At 49.4% G+C, this 20,902-nt stretch overlaps 1 protein-coding gene across 1 annotated transcript in view; it reads left to right on the plus strand.

Annotated features, from left to right (window-relative positions):
* The first annotated feature begins 1,087 nt into the window (after positions 1 to 1,087).
* Positions 1,088 to 20,902, plus strand: part of ATP2C2 (ATPase secretory pathway Ca2+ transporting 2) — a 59,391-nt gene continuing 39,576 nt past the window's right edge. The window contains exons 1-2 of the mRNA XM_055306881.1: positions 1,088 to 1,264; positions 20,215 to 20,325. Coding sequence (XP_055162856.1) covers positions 1,169 to 1,264; positions 20,215 to 20,325 — 207 coding nt within the window. The 5' untranslated portion in view covers positions 1,088 to 1,168. The remainder of the gene's footprint in view (positions 1,265 to 20,214; positions 20,326 to 20,902) is intronic.

Consider the following 20,902-nt stretch of genomic DNA (forward strand, 5'->3'; position numbering starts at 1 on the left):
CTGAAGGGAGCTGAGGTAGACACGCTGTGGGGAGCAGTTGAGGTGGGTGGCATATATTTGTTCAAAGAAGGCAGCACAATTTAACGGACATTCATGTCACCTCCTACAGTTCTTATAGTTAAGAAGCCCCCCTCTATAGATAAGGAGACCTTGGCACAGATGAGAGGCACAGCCTTCCCCAAAGCCACCTCCCTACTAAGTGGTGGGTTTTGTTATGGGTTCCAGTGCCCACGGGAAGCCAAAGCCCCTTACAGTTTCAAGACATCCACTTGGAGGCACATTCACACATCTACTCTGGGAGTTGGCTGAGTCCAGCAACTTCCCTATGATAATAATACCACCAACATACCCTCCACTTCACCATGAAGGAAGTGCTATCACGTTGTGCATTTTACAGATCTGTAGATCAAGGCTCAGAAAATGTAAGGCACCTGCCCGAGGCCCCATGCTTAGCTAGTGCAGGAGCCCATTCTGTAAATGAGAATAAAGGGCTCAGAGATCATCCAACACCACACAGAATCCAAAGGCTGTGGAGACCTCAAGCTCTCTCCTCCCCCTCCTGGGATGCACTCCCAGGGCCCTCCCTGGAGGTGAGATCTTAGCCGATTCTCCTTCAATTACAGACTGGGAACCGCAGCCCAGAGGGGCCCCGAGCCGAGCCGCACAGCATTAGTGACTCAGCTCCCATCCGCGATGCTTGCAGGACCTTAGGGTTGACCGCACTCCGCTCCCCCGGAGAACCACCCGGCGCTCATTACAGTCCAGCTCCCCGGCCAGCCCCAGACCCAAAGACCCAGGGTAAGGCGAGGTCCGGGAATTTGCATTTTCAGTAAGCATTCGCTCGCCCACCTCCACCCCACCCCTCGCTCCAGGTGATTCTCAGGCTCTGGCAAGATTGGGAAACAGCCCGAGCTCAGCGCGCTGCAAGCTCCCGGGGCGTGGCCAGGTGCGCCGGGAGCAGCCGGGAGCAGCCGGGCGCGCCGCTCCGCCCCGGGGGCGGGGCCCCACCTGCGGCGGGCAGGTAGGCGGCTACCTGGTAACCCAGGCCTGGCCCAGGAGGTTTGGGCGCGCGCAACCAGTCCCGGCCACGCCAGGGACAGAGGGACGCGGGCGGGGGCGGCCGCGGGCGGACGGGAGGCTGGGCGAGGGGGCTCCCCGCCTGGGCATCATGGAAAGACGCTTCTCTCAGTTCCTGCAGAAACTCACCTTCTCGGGCGCCGGTCACCTGTACGAGCCACTGGAGAGGAGCGAGTTGGAAATCTTGGTGAGTCTGGGCGACCGGGCGCGGGCCGGGCCACCTGACCCTCCGCCCACCGCACCCCACCCTCCCCCAGGACCCGATCCGCGTGCGCCCATAACTCCCTCACCTGCCCCTGGCTCTAGAAAGAAGCCATCTTCGGAGCGAGCCAGCTAGCGTTCCTGCCCAGAGCCGGGCTCACGCCGTTTAACCCTCTTAGGACAGCCCATTTTGTGGATTTGATACTGAGGCAGAAAGAGGTTACTAGTGTCCCTTAAGAGGCACCCAGCTAGGAACTTCACCTAGGTTTCTCTGACTCCAGAAAGTTTACATTCCTAGGTCTCCACACTCAGGCTCCTATATGGATTTTTTTTCGAGTTACTTGAATTGGAAAAAAAAAAAAATTAAAGTGATGTAAAAAAACAAAGTCAAATACTCTTGGCAAAAATGTTTTAACAATAATAGTAGTAATAATGGTAGAAATCTGGTAAAGAGTAGCCAGGCCTCCCAGCTTTGCTTCCTGCACCTCCAGCGCAGTTTTGAAAAGCATTCAGATTTGTAGGTTGACTTTGCAGCCTCCAGGGGACCCTCTAGGATAAATCAACCGGATTATCAGGCTGGGGAGTGGGAGGGTTGGGGAGAGGAGTTTGGAGTTTACCGGCAGATGAACTGACAAAGTTGTCCAAAAAAGCCTTCCACCTGGTGAAGCCAGGGTCAGTGGATGACCCGGCAACTCTCCATAGCTTTGTAAGAGTGTAAGCTTTGCATCTTGCATGATAGGAGAGCAGGGAGCTCTGAATTCCTGCAAAAGCATCTCAGGGTCGTTGCATTTTTTTTTTCTTTTCACCTTAATCAGTCATTCAAAAATATAATTCCTGAAATAGTGCCTTGGGCATGCTCAGGAAAATACAACCTTGCCGTGGCCATCTGACTGGGGAAGTGAAACCTCACGGTTAAATTTACTTTTTTTTTTTTTAAGATTTTATTTATTTATTCATGAGACACAGAGAGAGGCAGAGACATAGGCAGAGGGAGAAGCAAGCTCCATGCAGGGAGCTCGACGTGGGACTCGATCCCGGGTCTCCAGGATCACGCTCTGGGCCAAAGGCGGGCACCAAACTGCTGAGCCACCCAAGCACCCCTAAATTTACTTTTTAATGGAAAAGATCAGATGGAAAAAACTGATCTTTCTAAATTAAATAATTTTCCTCCCAAAGAATGACAACAGTCAAAACGTTTTGGTGGTATGATTCTTAAATATTTGTGCATTTAAAAAAAATAGTACTTTATACATGAATGTTAGCACGAGAATTCCTGGCACCAGGGTGGTAGATCACAGGGGTGTGAACTACGGGTTCTCACATAATCTCTGTTTCTGAAGTGACATGTGGCTCAAACATGGATTGGATGTAGAGTTTGATGATTTTGGTGAGATCAATTTGTCTACCCAAAAGTCCTGCACTGAGATGGGCTCAAGGAGTTTAAAGTCAGTTTGCCAACACTATTGCCTTTTCTATGTTACTTGTTCTATTCTTTTCTTTTTTTTAAGATTTTTAATTTATTTATTCATGAGAGACACAGAGAGGCAGAGACACAGGCAGAGGGAGAAGCAGGCTCCCTGCAGAGAGCCCGATGCAGGACTCAATCCTAGGACTCTGGGATCACAACCTGAGCCGGCAGGCAGACACTCAACCACTGAGCTACCCAGGTGCCCCTCTATCTTTTGGTTTTTGCATCAAGCTAGGTATTTTTCAAACACTCCAGGTGCCAGGTGTCTAGGTATGCCAGGTATGAGGGTGATGTTGAGATGCTGGGGTGAGTTTGACCTGTGCACCAAAGTGGACTTCATTCCCCTAAATCTTTTCTGGGTGGTCCGCAAGGGTATGACAGGGGTTCACCCACCTGGTCGTGGACTTGGATGTTCTTGGCAGCACCCTGAAGGGTGGGTGATAGGTGATGTGGCAGTGGGGAGTGGAGGGGAGACTGGCGACCCAGGTAGCCGGCCCCAAAGTCTGGGTGAAAAACAAAATGTCTGATTTCTAAAGGTGCTTGGTGCAAATCTAGGAGATGGCACTAAAGGAGCTGCGGGTATGATGGGGTGGGCAGATGACCTGTTTCCTGCCAGCTCAGCTCAGAGCCTGAATGTCCTTTGCTCTCACACTTCCCCCAATTGGAACCCTTTTTTTGCCAAGAAAAATTGAAAAAAGAAGCAACGTGTGCTCACAGCGATCATTTCTACAATAGTTGTGAACTCCCTTTTATGAACACTTGTATACAGCATTCTGGGCAGCCTCTGAACCCCCCACACCCCCGCAGCCACTTTGCCCAGCCACCTTACTTATCCTACTAAGTATTACTGAGAACTTGCTGTGTCTTTTTTCGGGTCTCCCTGTGCCGAGGTTAGTTTTATTATTATAATCATATGATAAATGATGACATCAAGCTTCACAGTGGGGCCAGGTACTAAAGATACAGCTGTGTACAAAACGAAGTTCATGAGGGAGGCCCACAGATGACAGAGAGACCAAGAGATGTTTAATCGAAGGTCTGCCTGTATAGGGTATGATGGGAAACAAGACAGCAAGGACATGTGGTCATGACAGAGGCCAGGGAGGACCCAGTTAGTGGCATTAGAGTGTGGTTCCCATGGCTTTGAAGATGCCCCGTTCTTGCTGTGTATTTCCAGTGTAACAACAAGGAAGAGCTTTAAGAGACCCTGTTAATTCAACTACTGGGAAAAAAATAAAAAAGAACACCTTCTCTGTGTTAACCTGAATGGTGGGTAAGGAGACTGTTGGACTGGAAATTCCTGCTTCCTGATGACTCGGTCAGTGCCAACTCCAGGGAAGGTTATCTGTGACCCTCAGAGCTCCCATCTCTTAATCAAGTCTGGCATGGCTCCACCCTCTGGTGCTTTCCTGGTTGGTGAACTGATTCATCCTCCTGGAGCTCTCCAGGGTGAAGACAGGGTTCCAACAGACTCATGTAGTGGTCACCCCATTCATTCAGCCCAGATTCACAGTGCCTCTACTGTGTGTCAGGCCAGTGCTGCATGCCAGGGATAGGGGCTCAGAAGATCTCCCTGCTCTCCTGGTGGGCAGCGATGGGTACCAAACTTTACAGCACAGCTGAGTCTTTAATGGCAGGTGTGCAGCAGCTGGGAGGGGGAGGAGTGTTTAAGATTCCTGAGAATGGTAAAGATCAGGAGTGTGCTGGGAGAGAGACAGAAGTCATAGCGGTTCTGGGCAGAGGGAGTGAGGGGTAGGAGTTGGTGTGAGAGGGATGAAGTTGCAGAGGTGAACCACGAAAAGCCTCTGGGCTGCCATGAAGAATTTGGGCTTCATCCATAGAGTAGCAGGGATCTATCAGGGGGCTCAAATCAGGATATAACAGTCATTCCCTTATTCACAGATGTGCCAAACATTAAGAATGCAATAAACAAAACAGACATGATCTGATTTGCATTTTGAAGAGATCACACCTGGATTGCAGGAAGACAGTGTACAGGAGAGACTTCTGACACACACACACACACATCATTAGTGTTTCTTAAAATATAGCAAGATAGGACTACTTCTTGAAGTGATGTATTCTTAAATTATTTGTATCAAAAGGTGACTTAAGTATAAGCATAAAACTTGAAATGTAGCTCTGTGTGTGTAACACAAATCAGAAAAGTCAAACTAAGTTTATAATAAAATCATAAAGTACAAATGTAGCAATTGAATTTTGACATGGCTAGTGATTTTTTTTTTTTTTTAGCTTAGCCACTGATGTTGAATGATTGTGTTGGTTGTCTATTGCTGTGTAACAAATGACTCCAAAATGCAGTGGCTTAAAAGAACAAATGATCATCTCATGGTTTCTGTTGGTAAGAAATCTGGGTGCAGCTCAGCCGGGTGCTCCTGGATCTGATCTCTTATGAGGTGGTCATCCAGCTGTTGGCTGGGGTTGTGATCTCATCTGAAAGCTCACGGTGTGGAAGGAGGAAGGATTCACTTCCCGGATTATTTGCAGGCCTTGCACCCTTACTGTATGGGCCTGTCTACAGAGCTGCTTCATGGCTCAGCAGCTGGCTTTCCCAAGAGTGAATGATCCAAGAGAGATTAGGAAAGCATCCATAAAAGCCTAGAAGCCATAGGCCTTTTATAACCCAACTTTGGAGGTGACATCTTATCACTTCTGCCATGTTCTATTCATTATAAGTGAGTCTAGGGGCACCTGGCTGGCTCAGTCAGTAGAACGTGCAACTCTTTACCTCAGCGTCATGAGTTTGAGCCCCCACATTGGGTGTAGAGATGATTTAATAAAATTAAAAAAAAAAAAGTAACTCTAGGTCTAGCCCATGCTTGAGGTGGGGCAGAGGTGGATTTGAATTACACAAGGGTGTGAATACCAAGAAGCAAGGCTGGTTTGGGGGCAGAGACTGCCCACCACAATGGTGGAAAGGAATAGCTTCTTACATGAGCCCAGTCACCTAGAAAGCAGAACCACACCTGGTGCTTAATCTGCTTGATAGTTATCTTTTTCTTACTGTTTTCATTTACTCTTGAATTCTAGTCTTCATGTAGACTCCTTTAGAATTCGGATTTTGATAATGCACATGCTGAGAATGTCTAATTATGTGTATGTGTACAAAATGGTATTTAAATATGTCACGAGTCTGTTTGCAACTTTAGGATAACTAGCCTCTTAAGCACAAGGGGCAGCAAACAACCTGTGAATGTCAGTTTTTAAGGCTGTCACTGGGTAACTGTAGAATTGCTCACACACTGGAATATTAGGTGAGTGTCAGGCGTTGTGGGGAAAAATATTCTTCACTTGGTATTGATTACCATACTACGGCAAGTAGCTGTGTTCACAGACTGGGTTCAGGTCAGGCCCCGCTTACAATGTGATTACATTACTCAGTGGTTTGATACTTTCTAGTTGACTAGTCAGTACCATGTATTGTGTGATGGTTCTATCTCCCACCGGTTCTTCCACTCTGAGCCACTGAGGAACTTTCCTCACTGCAGGCTGTCATGTGTTTGTTGTCACAGAGGCACATGTGGGCACTAATGTCATGTCATAGTGCTTCGTTATCAAGTGGCCCCAAAGGGTCTGTATTAATTAGGGTAATCATTGAGACACATAGAGTTCAGAAGCTCTTAGAGAACTTTAGGCTCTTGAGAATATGTCCAAAGATGCCAAGAAACCCTGCCCCGAATCCTAATGTCATGAGCTTTGTTATTAAGGGCAGTTGATCCTGACTCCCCAGATCCCCTCAGGGAAAGGAATTAGAAGGTTCGGAGATGGCTGTCCTCTCCCTCTGCCTTCATGTCATCCTCTTCTGTGTGTATGTGTCCAAATGCCCTCCTCTTACTAAGATACCAGTCATATTGGATTAAGGCCCATCCTAATCATTTCATTTTTACTTAATCACCTCTTTGAAGGGCTTACCTCCAGACACAGTCATATTCTGAGGTACTAGGGGTTAGGACGTCAACATATGAATTTTGGAGAGGCACAATTTGACCTATAACACTATGTTCTGTATAGAAACTTGAAGGGTATTGGTAGAGAGGAGATGTGGGGCCATAATGGGAAAATACATAATCTTCTGTTAAGGTTATAGACACTCTTGAAGCCGTGTTACAAACTTCACCCTCTGCCCTAAGTCCCTGGGTAGCATATGGATGGACTGGGTTCTTCTAGCTCCATCATCTTCCCACTGGTCTTCCCATTGGTATGGAACAGAGCCCAGCAAAGCATGTGTTTGCCCAACCTGTAACTCAAGTACACAGTTGCTCAGGATTCATGATTTCAGAGTCCCTGGGGGAAAGGAAGACTTGAAACCTCTAGAACAAAGCCAGGCACTCCATATAATCATTCTTTATGTTTCAAACCATTGAAACCAAACCACCATGTTAATTAGATCTGGTTATTTTGCAGCTCACACCAGGATTATACCATATACTCCTCAGGCACTTCTTATCTTCGCCTCTCCAGCAAGACTGAACATGGGGTTCCTTGTGGAAAGGGGAAAGAATATTGACCCAGGAGACCAGTCCCAACCAGGAGATCTTGGTTAGGGCTTAGACTGGGACCAGAAGCTGAGACTTCCAGCCTGGGGTCCGTTATTTATGGAAATGAGAAGTTAAGCATATTTACTTAATCTCTCCACTTTCAAATGCCCTTGCCTGAAAGTGAAGACATTCATTGTGAGAATCAATGATATAGTGTTGGATTCCCTTTCTCATCTAGGTGCCTCATCAGTGCCTTTCATTAGCTTTCTATGAAGCTGATTAGATTAGGTGATGTGTGCAAATGCTCAGCACACTTCTTTGTTCATAATATGCTTTTCTTTGGTGAATGTGGTCATTTAAAAAGGATAAATGAGAATTGTTTAAAACATTTTTGCATATGCCTAGTCCAAAAAGTGATCTTTTTTTAAAAAAGATTTTTAATTTATTCATGAAAGACACAGAGAGAGAGGCCAGAGACATAAGCAGAGGTCCCCTCACAAGGACCCCGATATGTGACTTGGTCCCAGGACTCCAGGATCACAACCTGAGCCAAAACCAGATGCTCAACCGCTGAGCAACCCAGGTGCCCCCCAAAAGTGGTAATTTTTATTAAAACTCTTCATACAATGCTTTGTTTCAAAAGCGACAGTAATTTTGATGAAGAATCGTCACTGTTGGAACACCTGGGTGGCTCAGCAGTTAGTGTCTGCCTTTGGCTCAGGGTGTGATCCTGGGTCCAGCATCGGGCTCCCTGCATGGAGCCTGCTTCTCCCTCTGCCTGTGTCTCTGCCTCTCTCTCTATGTCTCTCATGAATAAATAAATAAAATATTTTAAAAAGAAAAAAAATCATCACTGTCTTGCTGTCTGACTTGGGCCGAGCATGTGGCCCTGTGCTCAGAGAAGAGCTCAGTGGTGGAGGCTGGACCAGCTACACCATGTGTGAGGCCCAGTGCAAATGGAAAATGGGGAAGGGGTGGGGAGAATGACCAAAAATTTCAAGAAGATGACAGCAGAGCCTGACATGAAGCACGCACCCTTCTGAGCATGCCTGTGGGGCTGGAGTCAATAGACATGCTAACAAGTTCTTACTGCTCGGTCTCCCCTTTTCAGCCCCCTCGCAGACTATTCTTCTGGCTGTCCCATACTGTTGTCCATTATTTCTGTAGATCAGCTGTTCTCCAGATGCAGTCTGGTCCCAGCAATCTGAGTCTTAAACCCTCGAGTGGGTCTGCTGCTATCTTGAGTTTGAGAACCTCTGCTCTGCACAGTTAGCGTCTCCATTCTTTGGACAGCCACCCGCCCATTTGCCAGACCCTTTTGGAGGCACTGGAGACAAGACAGGGAGCCAAACACTGACCCTACCAAGTGGAGCTTATGGTCTTGTGGGGTAGACAGATCAAGTTCTCAAATAATTATAGTAGTGTTATATAATTACAAACTGAGATAAGTCCCATGAAGGAAAGCACATGTAAGACAGCAGCTGGGCACAGCCTGTGTGTAGCGGAGTGGTGGGGACTTTACTGCTGCGTTCTGGGTGCAATCCAGGGAGACTTCCTGGAAGAGGCAGCGGGGCTTTGGCGCACTGAGACTTGCGCTCAAGCTACTACAGATTTCCCCCAAGCCAAGCTGGCCTCCCTCCTCTGATCAGGGAGGTACCTGATGCCCAGGGGATTCTGCAGAGTCTCAGCCTCCAGGTTCAGGAATCCCCTTACTGCAGCCGTCTCTCCCTCCCCCACATTCCAGCACTGAAATGCAAGTGATAGTTTTGCCTTCCTTAGTCATTGAAATACACTAATATTAGTTGCTATTCTTTGTCTCTCATGAACCAGGAACTATACCTATTTTTCTTTCCTTCCCTCCCTTTTTCCTTTCTAAACTTTTTTTTCATAAGCCACAATAAAAATGTGCACAATATGAGGTTCCTCCTCCACCTGGCGCTTGTTTGCTCCCACTTTCCTCCTCGGTGGGGGGTGGAGGGAGGTACTGTTTGTATGTAATCAGTGTGCAGTAATCAGAACTGTTTGCCCGGGCGTTCCCGGCCCTATTGCTCTGCAGTTCCCAAGAGCCTGCGGTTAAGAGCACTGACGTCCAGGTGCCCGGGCTACCTGCATGCAAATTCTGTTCTGCACTTGCCGGCCGTCAGACTCCGAGCACACTCCTTAGTTTTCTGTACGACGGGGTATTCACTGCAGCCATCTGTTGTGGAATGGAATGATTCAGGTGGCATAAAGCATTTAGGGCAGTCCCCGATCTCAATAATTATTATTTATATACGATTACGTAGTGTCTCTTAAAAAAAAAAAACCCCAGCAGACATAAAATCATACTGTGCGCACCATCTGCTGCAACCCCCCTCTAGCCTCTCTGTGCCCCCGACAGTATATACAGATCCAGAACATTCTTCAGTGGCTACATAGGGGTTTCCGTGTCACCCACCCCCTACTGATGGGCACTTAAAGGGTTTCCTTTTTTTTTTTTTTTTTAATTTTCAGAAGGATGTTCCAGTGAACATCTCTGGGTGTGCCATGTTATTTTGAGTCATCTACAAAAATCCCTGCAGAAACTTGAGGTTTGGGGAGTGAAGCGGCTTGCCCGGGTTCACACAGCCATCCCAGGAACGGGGACCCCGGTCAGCCAGTGTGTACTGGATTTCTCCCAACCCCTCCGGGGCAGCTTTCTCTTCCATAAAGTCCCTGACCTCCCCGCCGTAATTAGTAAGCATTTCATGGAGCGTCGTGTGGAGGCTGCGTCGATATCCTTTCTCATACCTTTTCACTCTGGGTCTCGCATCTGTGGATGGTCCCTGTCCGGAGGGATTACTCGTACAAGGCTTGCTGATCTTCTGCTTCCATCCCTCCCTCCTTTATTCCTCGGTGCTCTGGGAAGGAGAGCTGCTCCTCTGCGTGCTCATTCATTCATTCATATTCGCATGGACTCATCATGAGTTCCTGTTTTAACAAGTGTGCCCGCATTTGTTAGCACCGTTTTTATTTTGCTGTCCCAGATCTGGCCAATAGGAGCTTCTGCATGGTGCCTGCTGTGTCCCCTGGATGTTCTTGCCATTGCTCTTTGAGTCTTTCCCCACTTTCTGGTGTCACAAGAAAAGTCCTGGCTCCTGTGATCGTTTCCCCACCCCCACCCTGCAAGCAGCCATTTCTCTTGGGATTCTTGGCTCCTCTTAGTAGAAGAACGGGAGTGGAAATTGAGGTCTGATGCCAGGTGTCCTCATGCTCCTGCAGTATTGTGGCTGCTGGGCCCTCCCGGGTGGGTGTGTATGTGTATATGTGTGTGTGTGTGTGTACTGTATATAAATATGCATCAATTCCATCCGATCCAGGGAATACCACAAGGTTGGTGCCAGCTTTTTATATCCATTCCTCTCTTTACCAGTGAGAGTGGCACTGCGTTTACTTACTGCATAATTGCCCTGCCGGTACTCAGTCTCCTCGCCTTCCTGGTGGTCCCCGGTCACATTGGCCACCACCTGGCTTGGGCATCTCTTCATTGGGCCCCTGACCATCCTGGCCCTCCCTGCAAGAGACATGTACTCCATGTGTCTCATTCCGTCCTATTGGTAGTACTTTGTTGTGTGGGATCACACCACCAGTACACGCATACATACACGTGGCTCGCAAACACTGCCTAGATAGAATTTCAGTGACCAGAAGACACATCTGGAACCCATGCTGACCTGAGGCTGGAATTTAACAACGCTGCCTCCGCGATCCAGCATGTGGGGATATCATGACTCCCGTCTTACAGAGGAGAAGACGGCCTCAGAGAAGTCAAGGGCCTGGCCAAGGGTTGCACAGCTGGTAGCTGGGAGAAGGAGAAGAGAGCCCAGATCAGTGAGTCGTGGGCCAGGCAGCGCTCCCTCTGCCCAGTTTGTTCATTTGGGGTTGTTTCCCCTTAACATTAAAGAATGCTGGGCAGGCCCTGTGGGGTGACGGCCTCGCTTCTCCCCACGGAGCCTCCCTTTGCTGGCTTATCCTCCCCACCTGCCTGAGTGTCTGCTTGATCTTGGATTCTCCAGCAGTCCTTCAAGCTGGAAGCCCCCTCCCCTCCTGACAGGCTCTGCCCCCAGGTTTGGGCTGCTTTTCTGCCTTTGAATCAGCAATTCAATGCTGGTGACTCAAGATTCAAGAAAGTACAAAAAGGAGTACTTCCTTAGGAGTCTCTGGCAGCCTCTGTCTTCCAGCCACCCCCTCCCCAGGCCCAAAGGCAATGTTCCTGGTTTCCTTTCCCTTTTCGTTATCTGTAGGCTAACTTAGTACTCACAGTATTGTGCACCTTTGCTCTTTCTCTCATTAACGGGACCACCGCTTGGGAAAACTGCCTGATGGTGTCCAGCATCGCGCAAGGCCTGGGTGCCTAGGACCCAGCATTCCACCCAGGAGATATGAGGGCTTGCACTCGCTAAAAGACCCACACACACCCGTTGGTGGAAGTGTTATGTGTAATAAGCCAAACCAGACACACCTCAAACGCCCAACCTGATGCAAATAGTTAAGTGAACTGTGGCATATCTGGTCAGCGGAATACTTGAAATGCAACAGAGCAACAAAAGAGGATGAATTATAGTTTTTAATCCCCATCGCTCTTGGAGCAACACAGGTGAATCTCGCCGCGGTAATGTTGGCAAGAGGAGACAGACACAGAAGGACATCTGTGTGATTTATATTCGTCTATATGACTTTCCAAAATAGAACACATCCACGTTGACAGAAGTCCAAATGTTGCTCATCTTTCAAGGGCCGCCCACGGAGAGTGGACACAGGGCCGCCTTCCAGTTGCTAGAGAGGTCCTCCACTGCATCGGCGTGGGGGTTGCTCAGGTGACACGTATGCAAGCAGGCATCCAGCTGCACACTTACCGTTGGTGCACACGACCATCTGTGGGTTATACTTCAATTCATGTTTAGTATTTTCCATACGGGTAAATAAAAAGCTCTCACAGTCTGCTTTTAATGGCAGCATTCATGTTACGGTGGTACCACGATTTACTTCACTGGTCCTTTATTCAGGGACACGGGGGTTTCTAGTGGTTAACTGTTGCAAACAATAGTGCCGCAAATGACTTTGAACAGGTACTATCCTGTAGTGAATAAGTCTGAAAAAGAAATTGCTAGAACTGGTCAGTCTTAGACTCTGATACTGCCAAATTGCCTTCAGAAAGCTGTGTTCCCCTGGCACTACCTGCTACAGATTTCTTGAACCTACCCTAAGAGACAGGTGAACGCTGGCACACTTGTGCCTTTTTCGGACACACCCTGGTTTTCAGTGAGTTTGACTATCTTTTTACATTTCAGAGTTATTTATCACCTCCTTTCTGTGAACTCTTAGGTCATATCCTTTGTCCTTTTTTTAAATTTTTATTTATTTATGATAGTCACAGAGAGAGAGAGAGGGAGAGAGAGAGAGAGGCAGAGACACAGGCAGAGGGAGAAGCAGGCTCCAAGCACCGGGAGCCCGATGTGGGATTCGATCCCGGGTCTCCAGGATCGCGCCCTGGGCCAAAGGCAGGTGCCAAACCGCTGCGCCACCCAGGGATCCCCCTTTGTCCCTTTAAAAAAAAAAAAAAAAAAAAACAGGAGCTGATGGTCTTCTGCTTCTTCATGAGTCAGAGCTCTACATTTGGGTGGGGAATTGCAGGTGCTTTTGCCAGCGTGGTGTTTGTCCTCAGACTTTGCAGCGCATTTTCCAGAAGACAGCCCCACTGTTACAGCATGAATGTATCAGTTTTTTCCTTCATGGGCATCTGCCTTTGTCTTGTGCTCAGAAAGTCCTTTTCTGCTAAGATAAAAAAAAGTGGTCTGTGATTTCTTCTAGTACTTTTATATAGGGTTTCTCTTCCTCCTAATTGTCCTGATTATGCTTTTAAGCAAACTCGTGTAACTCCTCCATTTAGGATGAGGGCTGTGTCTGCCTTCCTGTGGTGCCAGGCCTGGGTTCTTGCACACCATGAGAAGCTGGGGAGTGGATGAGGGGCCCAACAAGGGATCGTTTGAAGAGGGGAGCTTCAGGATCGGACTCAGGCTGGCTACAATGGCCACGGCACAGGGCATTGGCTCGGCCACCACCAAGGGGAAGCCTGTCGCGTTGGAAGCACCACGTTCTGTAACATGTGACTGTACCTTCCAGCCGCTGCCCCTGCAGCTGTCTGCATAGGCTCTTGTCCTTGGCAGCCCTCCCTCCGGTCCTGGTCCTGGCATAGCTCCTGGCACCCAGGGGTATGGAGACCTTCTGGGCAGCTCCTTCTTCCCTCCCTGCTTCCCTCCCTCCCACAAACATTTTTGAGCACCTTTTATTTGCAGTGCTGTACTGGGCACTGGGGTGTATGCTGGATATGAGCAGCTGCTCCCCCACCAGGCTGCCGGTCCAGTGCTGGATGTGGACAGGTGGACCCAGGCGTGCTGGCATAGTGAGGATGGGGGAGTCTGGGAGCTCAGAGAAGGAGTTCCTTGCAGGGCCCATGATGGGTGGTGTGTCAGTCTCTTGGCTGCTGCAACAAATGACCCTGAACCTGGTGGTGGAAAACAACACAAATTCATTGTCTCACAGTTGTGGAGGTCAGAGGTGTGACACAGGTCTCCCTGGGTTAAAATCAGGGTGTGGGCAGGGCTGCACTCCCTCTGGGGACTCCAGGATGAATCTGTGTCCTGACCTCCTTCCAGCTTCCGAGGGTGGTCCACATTCCTTCCCTGTGGCCCTTCCTCTGCCTTCAAAGCCAGGAATCCTCTCACTCCCCACTCTGTTCTGTTCTCACATCCCCTCTCCACCCCCTGCCTCCTCCTTACAAGGACCCTGTGAGCACACAGGGCCCTCCTGGATCATCCGGGATCACCTCCCCAGCTCAAGACCTCAACTTAATGACCCCTGCAGAGTCTCCTTTGCCATGTGAGGTCATGTGGTCACAGGCTTCAGGGATCAGGACAGGGACATCTCTTGGCATCATTCAGGTTCAGCTTCTCCTCCCTGCTCCCACCAGCCTCTTCCCCTACTCCCCTCGGAGGTTCCAGAAAGTCACGTTTCTCTCTGTGCTTTCTTCCTTCTGCCTTCTGCTCAGCACAATTCCCCCCTAGATGTTTTCTCATATTTTATGGAGCAGTGACAAGTGCCGGTCCGGGAGGCAGCCAGTTCAGCCATCTCTCTTCATCTGCGGGATGGGGATGAAGACTGCCTCCATCTCAAAGGGTTGCAGGGATGATTTAATGAGCTTGTACGTGTCAAATGCTATACAAGATCCCTGATATCAAAATGTTAGATGTTCTGTCTCTTGTATCATTGCATTACATGTTGCTAGGGTTGTGACATTTTATCCTCATTATGACCTATTAGCTATTCTCAGCCATCTCTTCATTGGGCATCTCTTTCTCTTGTCTGCCCAACATCTAGAAGGACATGGGGGCACCTGCTGCCTCAGGTCTCATCCTCACCCCTCCCCTAGGAAGCAGAAGGAACACTTCCTGCTTGGACTGACTCCACAGCTCTCCCAGCCCAGCACTCACAGCTTGGGGCTTGGTCCATTGGCCATGGCCCTTTCTCTCCAAGATGGTGGCCCCTTAAGACCAAGACCCCATAGGATTGCCGTCTCCCAGCCAGGCATCCTCGGATTGGCTCTGGCTGCATATTAGAATCACCTGGGGCTTTTAGGACTCCTGCTAACTGAGCCTCACTCCTTGGTTGGCCTGGGGATAGGCCATGGCAATGTATTTTTACAAGACCCCAATGGTTCTTCAACTTTGGAGTGCATCACAGTCCCCTGGAGAAGTTGTTAAAGCATAGATTGCAAGGTCCATGCCCGGAGCTTCTGATCCATTAGATCCAAGGTAGGGCCTGAGAATCTGCCTTTCTAACACGTTCCAGGTGATGCTGGCCTGAGGACCACCCATTGAGAACCACCAGGCTAAAGCAGAACCCAGTAACTCCCAGATACATACCTTAAGAGAGACTGTCAGAAAAGTCTGGGAAAGAAGGAAGCATTTGCATTGAGTTGGGTCATTTCCTTCTCCTCTCAAATGTCATCTCCTTAATGACCCTGCAGCTGGATTGTTCTTGGGTTACTGTGACCCTTACATTGTTCCTTTCTGAGTGCCTTGATCCCAATAACTGTATCTACCCATACTACAAAATTCTTGAAGAGTCAGGGCTGAGTTGGCCTCTTCTCTGGCTCCATCCCTCCCTCTGAAAGCCACGCTCCATCACTACTTCAGGGTACTTAGAGTTCCCCAAATGGACCATTTACTCTGCTTGGAGCCCTCCCGCATTTTCTGGAGCCCAGCAGGTCCCCTCTGTGCCCCCAGGGAACTCACTCCTATACCTTCTTCAAGGCCAGTTTTCTCATGATTCCTGAGCCCCACCCCTACTCTGAATTGCACCCCTGCCTGTCTCCTTTATAGAGCGGGGTGTCCCCATCATGATGTCGCCACTTGGATCTCTCGGCTCATTTCTTCCCAATGTTGCCAGATTGGCACAGATACTTGGTTGCATGTGAATTTCTGATAAAGAGTAATGTTCTTGTATACGTGTGTCCCGTGCAGTATTGGGCAAGCTCCCACTGTTTATGTTCACTTATGCTTCCCAGGGGCCAGATGCTGCCCCCGGGGTTCCATGTCTGGTTTCTATTACCACCCCCCTTGGAACCTTATGAGTCTCTGCTATTAAAACCTTCGCTTTTCAGAGAGGGAAATGGAGGCATGGGGGAGATTTTAGACAAATATCTTGCAGAAATAAATGTCTATGCCTTTTAAACAGGAGAGCAGGCACTGGGATCTGACTCTGTAAGTGTTTGCAATGAACTGAACCCCCCGAGCCGGACAGGAAGGCTTTGAAGAAAGCCTGGTTTCTGGCTCAGGGGAGGCTGGCTCACCTGTTAGGTGCCACGTGAGCACTTGCCCTGCAGTGAGCTCCCAGCTCACTTTGCTAGCCAACTCATCTTTCAACGAATGTCTTGTTTGCCCTTGGTGGCTCCTCTGGAAGCTACCAGTAGGTTAAATATCAGCTCTGAGCTATCATTGCTTGTGAAAACACTCTAAGAACACTCCTAAGTCCTTAGGTTCTAGACCATTTCCTAAGGGGTTAGGAAGGCCCCACACCATCACCAGGCCTGGCAGGCAGTGTGGGTCTTTTTACCGTGGGCAAACAATACTTGGGAGGTCACATGGGGACCACAGAAGATCGTATATGATTCTATTTATATAAAATATGCAGAAGAAGTAAATCCCTGGAGACATCAATCAGATCAGTGGCAGCAAAGGGCTGTGGGAGGCAGAGGGGAGTGAGCAATCCTGAACCTGGGGTCTGTCTTTGGGCGAATGAAAACGCCTTGGAATTAGGTGGAGGTAGTGGCTGCATAACATTGGAAATATACTAAATGTCACAGAACTGTTCCCTTTAAGATGGTTACTTTTAGGGACGCCTGGGTGGCTCAGTGGTTTAGCGCCTGCCTTCGGCCCGGGGCGTGACCCTGGGGACCCGGGATCGAGTCCCAAGAGGGGCTCCAGTCCCATGACAGGCTCCCTGCAGGGAGCCTGCTTCTCCCTCTGCCTGTGTCTCTGCCTCTCTGTGTGTCTTTCATGAATAAATAAATAAAATCTTAAAAAAAAAGATGTTAATTTTATGTCACGTGAATTTCATCTTAATTTAAAAAAGAGAATAAAGGAGAAGCGGTACCCCCTCCCCCGCAGCAGGTTTGACGGGAAGCGAGGACCAGGGTGCTCCAGAGGGCGCCTGACCTCAATCAGGATGTGCCACTCTAGTGGCAGTGGGCACGCGTCCGAGTGTGTGTTCCGGAGGGAGCAAGCTGGCCACGTGTCAGCGTCCCTGGCAGAGGTCCTCCCCACATGGGGTGGGGGCCTCAGGGCCACACGCTCAGCCCCAGATCCCAGGGCCCCACTTCCTGAAACCGACAACCTTGGGCCAAGATAGCGAGCCCTGACCAGTGGTGTTCCAGTCCACACCCGCCCAGCAGCCGTGGAACCTGGAGGGAGCCTGCAGAAGTAGGTTAAGAAGGAGCCAGCAGCCAGGAAGTAGGGACGGTGAGTGTAGACAGCTCTGTCCTAAGCTCCACTGTTGCACATGAGAGAAGTGAGCGCCTGAGCCTCCAATGTGTGTCCGGAAAGGAGGTGGGTCTGATGCCACGGAGCCCCGCACACACCTGTGCTCGCTTGAGTCTACAAAAGCAGGATGAGGGAGGCAGCATCATCCCCATTTTGCAGATGAGGGAATTGTCATTAGAGAGGTTGTCACTTGCTCAGGGTGACACAATGCCCAAGATGACATGCTGGCGAGCAGAGCTGGGCTGTGTCCCGGGGGGGGGTGAGGGTAAACTGAGGGCTTGTGCCTGTGAGCACGCATCCAGTCGTCCGTTCAGTGGAGCGGAGGGCACATGCCTGTCCGCATTTCCATCGGCGTCCTGCTCCCTGATCCCAGGCTCTGGTCCCCGCCGCACTGGCGGCAGGCAGAGGCTAAGAAGCCGGATCCGCCTGATGGATCGGCCTGGGAAGGCATCAGGACGCAATAATGCTTCCACGCCTGGTGCAGGGCTTCTCACCCTCAGCACTGCTGAGGCTTTGTGCAATCACACTCTGTGCGCCCCATACATGTAGGATGCTTGGCAACGTGCCCGGCCTCTGCCCACCAGCTACCAGCACCCTTGCCCCCCAGTAACGGCCAAACAGGGCTCCGAACATTGCCAAAGTCCCCTGGGTGCGAGGCTGCCCCTGCTTGAGAACCTCCAATTTAAAGCACACAAATGTGCCCCCAGGACCCCCGCAGGAGGTTGGCCTATTCCTGGGGGACACAGGACTCCTCCAACAGACAGCGTTGGGTCTCGTGGGCCTAAGAGTTAGCTGGGGGGCGGACATGAGGTGGGGTCTGCTGTAGCCCTGTTGAAAATTGTTGCTCGGGGATGCCTGGGTGGCTCAGCGGTTGAGCGTCTGCCTTCTGCTCAGGGTGTGATCCTGGGGTCCCAGGATTGAGTCCCGCATCGGGCTCCCTGCAATGGAGCCTTCTTCTCCCTCTGCCTGTGTCTCTGCCTCTCTCTCTCTCATGAATAAATAAATAAAATCTTAAAAAAGCTCAATTAATTAAATAATTAATATAAAAAAGAAAACCATGGGTTTTATCCTAACAGCAGTTAAATCTATCCAATGTTTCAAGCATGGTATATGTGTGGGGGTGGGGGTGGGGCAGGGGACTGGACTTAGGATTTTGGGGGTCATTCAGACGCTCTATCAAAAGTGAGTTGGGTGTGATCGTGGCCACAAAGAAATGGCAAGACCTGGAACGGCCAGCTGGACAGGACCAAAACCATGGGTGGTATGAACAGGAACTGAGTACTTGATTTGGCGTGATGAAACCAGAGCTTAGGAACAGAAAACAAAACAAAAAAGCACAAACAAAAAAACATTCTGTCTTACTTTGTGATGCATGTTTCTCTTAAATTCTGACTTAGGAGAGCTCATGAAAATTGGGGGCACCCGTTGAATGTGATCACGGCTGTGCTTGGTTCCTGGTTGTGGCACAAGGGGCAATGACAAGGAAGTGGATGTGGTTGGCAGAGCATTTCTCAGCACCAAGGCGTTTGGGAGACCCTGTTGGGGATGGGTGGCTGGCACGAAGGACAAAGGGACTTTGCCATCCCTACTCTAGCTGAAGGAAGGGGTTGGCCATTGCCTTCCTCTGCTTCCTCCTTCCCAGTGCCCGACAACCTGCTGGAAAAGGAAAAGATGATTATCGTGTCCTGGGGGATCAGAATACCAGGAATCACTTTGCAAAAATACCTAGCATTTTCCTGATTGAGCTCTTCTGTGCTATCATGTCTTCCCATGGCCTTCGGGCTTTTCATATGGCTGCTTCCCAGGCCGGCCAGATACCCAGAACTCAGCTGGGTTCCCCACCTTTCCTTGGGTTATTGCAAATGACACAGAACAGGCTGTGATAGCACTTATCCTCACCAGGGGGCTTTCCCTACAGTGTTGTACTTACTTGACCGAGAATCCCAGAAGTTCAAGATTGGGGATTCTAAATGTGCTCGTTACTGCCCTGCTCTGGCACTTCCGTGCATTCCAGTTCTGTTCAATAAATTTGCTTAAAAACAGATGAACTGGGGCACCTGGGTGGCTCAGGCAGTTAAGCATCTGCCTTCAGCTCAGGTCCATGATCTCAGGGTCCTGGGATGGAGCCCCACGTCGGGATCCCTGCTCAGTGGGGAGCCTGCTTCTCCCTCTGCTCCTTTCCCTGCTTGTGCTGTCTCTCTCTCAAATAAATAAATAAAATCTTTAAAACATAGCAAAAAAAATATGCATCAGTAATAGCTGACCACTGGAAACAACCCAAAGATCCATCAAGAGTAGAATGGAGGGGATCCCTGGGTGGCGCAGCGGTTTGGCGCCTGCCTTTGGCCCAGGGCGCGATCCTGGAGACCCGGGATCGAATCCCACATCGGGCTCCTGGTGCATGGAGCCTGCTTCTCCCTCTGCCTGTGTCTCTGCCTCTCTCTCTCTCTCTCTCTCTGTGTGTGACTATCATAAATAAAAAAAGAGTAGAATGGACAAATAAATTGGCATAGACTCCTTCAGTGGAAGACTGTGCAGCCATGGAGATTAGCCAGCCATCCCTGCGTGCAAGTCATGCATGAACCTCTGACACCACTGAGTGGAAGGAAGCAGGCATGGGAGAGTAGGTATTGCATGTTACCACTTATACAAGGTTCAAACCCAGCCCAACTCACCTGTTGTGACTGAGATCATGACAGGCATCACCCTTCTCCCAGTGGGTGGGTAGCACGAGTTGCTTCTAGGGGCTGCTAATCTCTGTTTCTTGATTTGGAGGCTGGCTGTATGGGTAAGTTTGTGAGAATTTGAGCTGTACGCTTAAGATATGTGCACCTTCTCTGTATGTTATTTTCTGAAAACACAGCAGTACAAAATTGCAACTCGCTTAACAGAAATCCTGCTTTTTTCGCAGATTGGTGGACAATGTGAATCGAAAGCCATCGAAAAAGAGAAAACAGTTGTAGCTCTGTCACCGAAGGAGGCCAGCAAATGCCACAGAGAGGATTTGGCCAAAGCGTTTTATGTAAGAATTGAATTTGCCTTTGAAGCCAGTATGGGAAGGCTTTTAGCTTCAGAAGAAAGCAGCACAAATTATACATTTATATCATCATTGCTAGAAAATGCTACTGATGTTGAACTGTTCCGCTATCCCACGTGAACTATCATCATCATGGTTGTCAGTGGAACCAACCCTCATGGGGCCCTTGCCAGAGGATGGGCACCACCCGAATCTCCATATCCTTGTTTTTCTTACTCAGAGACCCAGAGAACATGGTAACTCACCCCCACAGTTCCAAAGGAGCAAGTGAGACCTGAGTCCAGGTGGTCTGACACGAAAGTTCCAACTTTTAATGACCCTCTGTTTACACACTTCCTCATTTATAATCTGGGGTGTTTGCAATTACTGAAACCAAATTCTTACATGTTTCTCAAGTGGATTTGACTTCCTGGCCTTCCAGTGCAAGGCCATAAACAGACACACACACACACACACACACACACACACACACACACTGCCTTCCCTCCATGAAGCTCTTCTCTGAAGCTAAAGAACATTGCTTGCCTTCTGTTTTTAATTTACTAGAAGAACACTGAGCAAA

The sequence above is a fragment of the Nyctereutes procyonoides genome, unplaced genomic scaffold (assembly GCF_905146905.1).
Source record: "Nyctereutes procyonoides isolate TBG_1078 unplaced genomic scaffold, NYPRO_anot_genome, whole genome shotgun sequence".
Classification (NCBI taxonomy): domain Eukaryota; kingdom Metazoa; phylum Chordata; class Mammalia; order Carnivora; family Canidae; genus Nyctereutes; species Nyctereutes procyonoides.